The following is a 2,500-nucleotide window of genomic DNA, read 5'->3' as shown; positions in this document are numbered from 1 at the left end:
GCTGGCCTGGGGGGGAGGGGGAGGGGGTGTTATGGGTTAGTACATGTGTTGTGTGATGATGAGTGTAGAAATAAGATAACTCGAATTTTGGGTATGTACATATCATGAAAAAACATGCACACATATACACTATACATATATATGTATATATAATATATATATATACATATATAAGTATATATATATAAATATATATATATATATATATATATATATATATATATATTGGTAATGCATGTCTAAATAAAATCTACTTCACAACTGTGCATTAATTGATTCTTATATTTACATACATAATGCGCTTACAGAAGCACTCATGTTGCCTTGCATTATAAGCAGTTACTTGTCTTAGTTAAGGAGGGGAGAAGGATCATTTAAGATAATAATCTATTTAGTGAATTGCAAATTTTATCGGTGAGTCGGGTAGTTTGGATAAAGGAAAGCTTTGGGCATTAATTAGTGTTTATATTATGCTCTTGGGAAGAATTAAGCCTCTTGTAGTGCAAAAATACAAGAATGGTATTACATCATTAGAGAAAAAATAATATTAAAACTTAGTTTGTTATCTATTTTTAAGAACATTTAATCTCTTTGGAAATTGTAAAGCAAACTTACCTTCAAATCTGGTCGACGAAATCCATTCAGAAGTGAACTACCAATAACTACTGTGCTTTTTTTCATTACGTGACACTACGTTTCTAACACAACTGCTATCGCATGCAAAATAGGCACTAAAAGCAATATGCTATAAGTCACATTATTAAATCTCACCAACAGAAGCTTGCCTTTCGTCACATGTCTTGCTTAACAAAAATTAGCAAAAACCTTTCCAAAAGTATATATATACACATTAAAAAACATATATGTATATATATAAAGATAAACATTATAAATATTTTCCAAAAAGCATCATACAAAAAATTATATATATATATTTTTTTTTGTCACTTATGTCTGAAGATTTTATTAGTAAGCAAGCACAGAGCGACGCTGTAAGTGTACCCATGCAATTCTACAGTACTACAGAGATTGTATATACAAGTCAGGCCTATTTATTTACACTGTGTGGGGTATGAACTGGCATTCCAAAACTTATATTGTTTATGGTGTATCATGCATTATTTTCATTCGGGGTATTTAAACCAGGGTATGGAATATTGTTTTCATCGGTTTTGCGTGTATTTTCCTATATGTTATAGTCGTCTGTATCTGTGATTCAACGCCTGTTCTAAGTACTGAAACTTGAAATCAAACTGGACAGAACAATGATGTTCACCAATGAGAATTATACACATAAAAATACGCGTATGGTAACCGTGTATCCGGGATTAGGAACAACTCTGAATTATCTTTATCGTTCTACACTACCGCGAGGTATGACGAAGTGTATACTGTTTTTCTTCTTGATTTCATTTGATTATTAATGAAAAAGGAAGTACAACTATAGTCGGTATAATACTTGTAACGCTGTTGCTGTCTTCTGTCAATCAGTTTGTGTAATGTAAGGATCGGATTTCAAAATGTTTATGTTTTTTTTTGGTTGATTTTCGGTAAGATGTTATCGTATTTTTCTTTTTTCAGAATCAGGTGTACACATGCATGTGTAGAAGAAGATAACTATTTCCGAACATTATGCATACCAGTACCCCCTCTGTTAATTAAGTACAGAACAGGAGACAATTACCTTACACAACATTCTGAAACATGCTACTAGGACGTGTATTTCATGCTCATACTAAGGGATAAAAGCATCGCGACTTGTAATACTGAGTTATTTGTACTTCTTTCTAGTTGTGCGTTAAATGGACATCCATGTGTGCTCTCTCTATGTGCCATGAGGGGGGGGGGGAAAGCCATAAGGATGCCCCTCTGCGCCTAAATTCATTGAGGAGGACATGGAAGGTGCGAGAGTAAGAAGGACAAGCGGAACTAAAGACAAAAAAAGTGGCCACGGCGCGATTAAAAACTGATAATTAAAAAACAATAATAAAATGCGGTACTGGCTCTCTTCGCTAATAGAATTTACCTCCTAGGGGGATATTTCCAGATATCGACGAAGGACGTGGCACCTGAGGGAGCGATTTCTGACACGGGCTTCAAGGTTGGACGCCTACTCCTGCAACCAAACGCCAGGGGAACTCAACAACAAGACTCATAAGAAAAAAAAAAAAAAAAAAAAAAAAAAAAAAACGTCGGAGATTGAGGTATTGTTATTATTATGATTTTCTTTCTTTCCTTCTTCATTCTTGAGGTTGGGGTGGGGAGGGGGGGTAAGGGAGGATGTTTAAGAAAAGGGAGGAAAACCCAAAGGGAGACAAGCGTTTTATAGTTTATACAGCAATAGAAAGAGAGGGAGAAGGCTAAGGTTTTTTTTTTTTTTTTTTTTTAATAATATAATAAGATAATTTTTATATAAAACATCGGGAGGCTCTGATTAATCGTTGGTTTTATTATTAGTCACAGAGTAAGAGAACTTTTTGAGAAAAAGGAGAGTAAAAAA

General features: G+C 34.0%; 1 protein-coding gene across 15 annotated transcripts in view; it reads right to left on the bottom strand.

The window, feature by feature from the left end:
* LOC125028522 (flocculation protein FLO11-like) overlaps nucleotides 1-2,500 on the bottom strand; it is a 106,203-nt gene that overhangs the window by 7,545 nt on the left and 96,158 nt on the right. For 13 of the 15 annotated variants that reach the window (XM_047617874.1, XM_047617875.1, XM_047617877.1 and 10 more), the window contains 2 exons: nucleotides 2,027-2,116; nucleotides 1-6 (listed from right to left, as the gene is read on the bottom strand). The exon at nucleotides 1-6 is cut by the window's left edge and continues 101 nt beyond it. In XM_047617874.1, coding sequence (XP_047473830.1) covers nucleotides 1-6; nucleotides 2,027-2,116 — 96 coding nt within the window. The remainder of the gene's footprint in view (nucleotides 7-2,026; nucleotides 2,117-2,500) is intronic. The other 2 variants (XM_047617880.1, XM_047617881.1) reach the window with 1 other exon arrangement.

Source organism: Penaeus chinensis, chromosome 9 (assembly GCF_019202785.1).
Source record: "Penaeus chinensis breed Huanghai No. 1 chromosome 9, ASM1920278v2, whole genome shotgun sequence".
Taxonomy (NCBI): Eukaryota; Metazoa; Arthropoda; class Malacostraca; order Decapoda; family Penaeidae; genus Penaeus; species Penaeus chinensis.
Note: the sequence above shows the minus strand (reverse complement) of the source record. Positions and strands in the feature narration are given on the sequence as shown.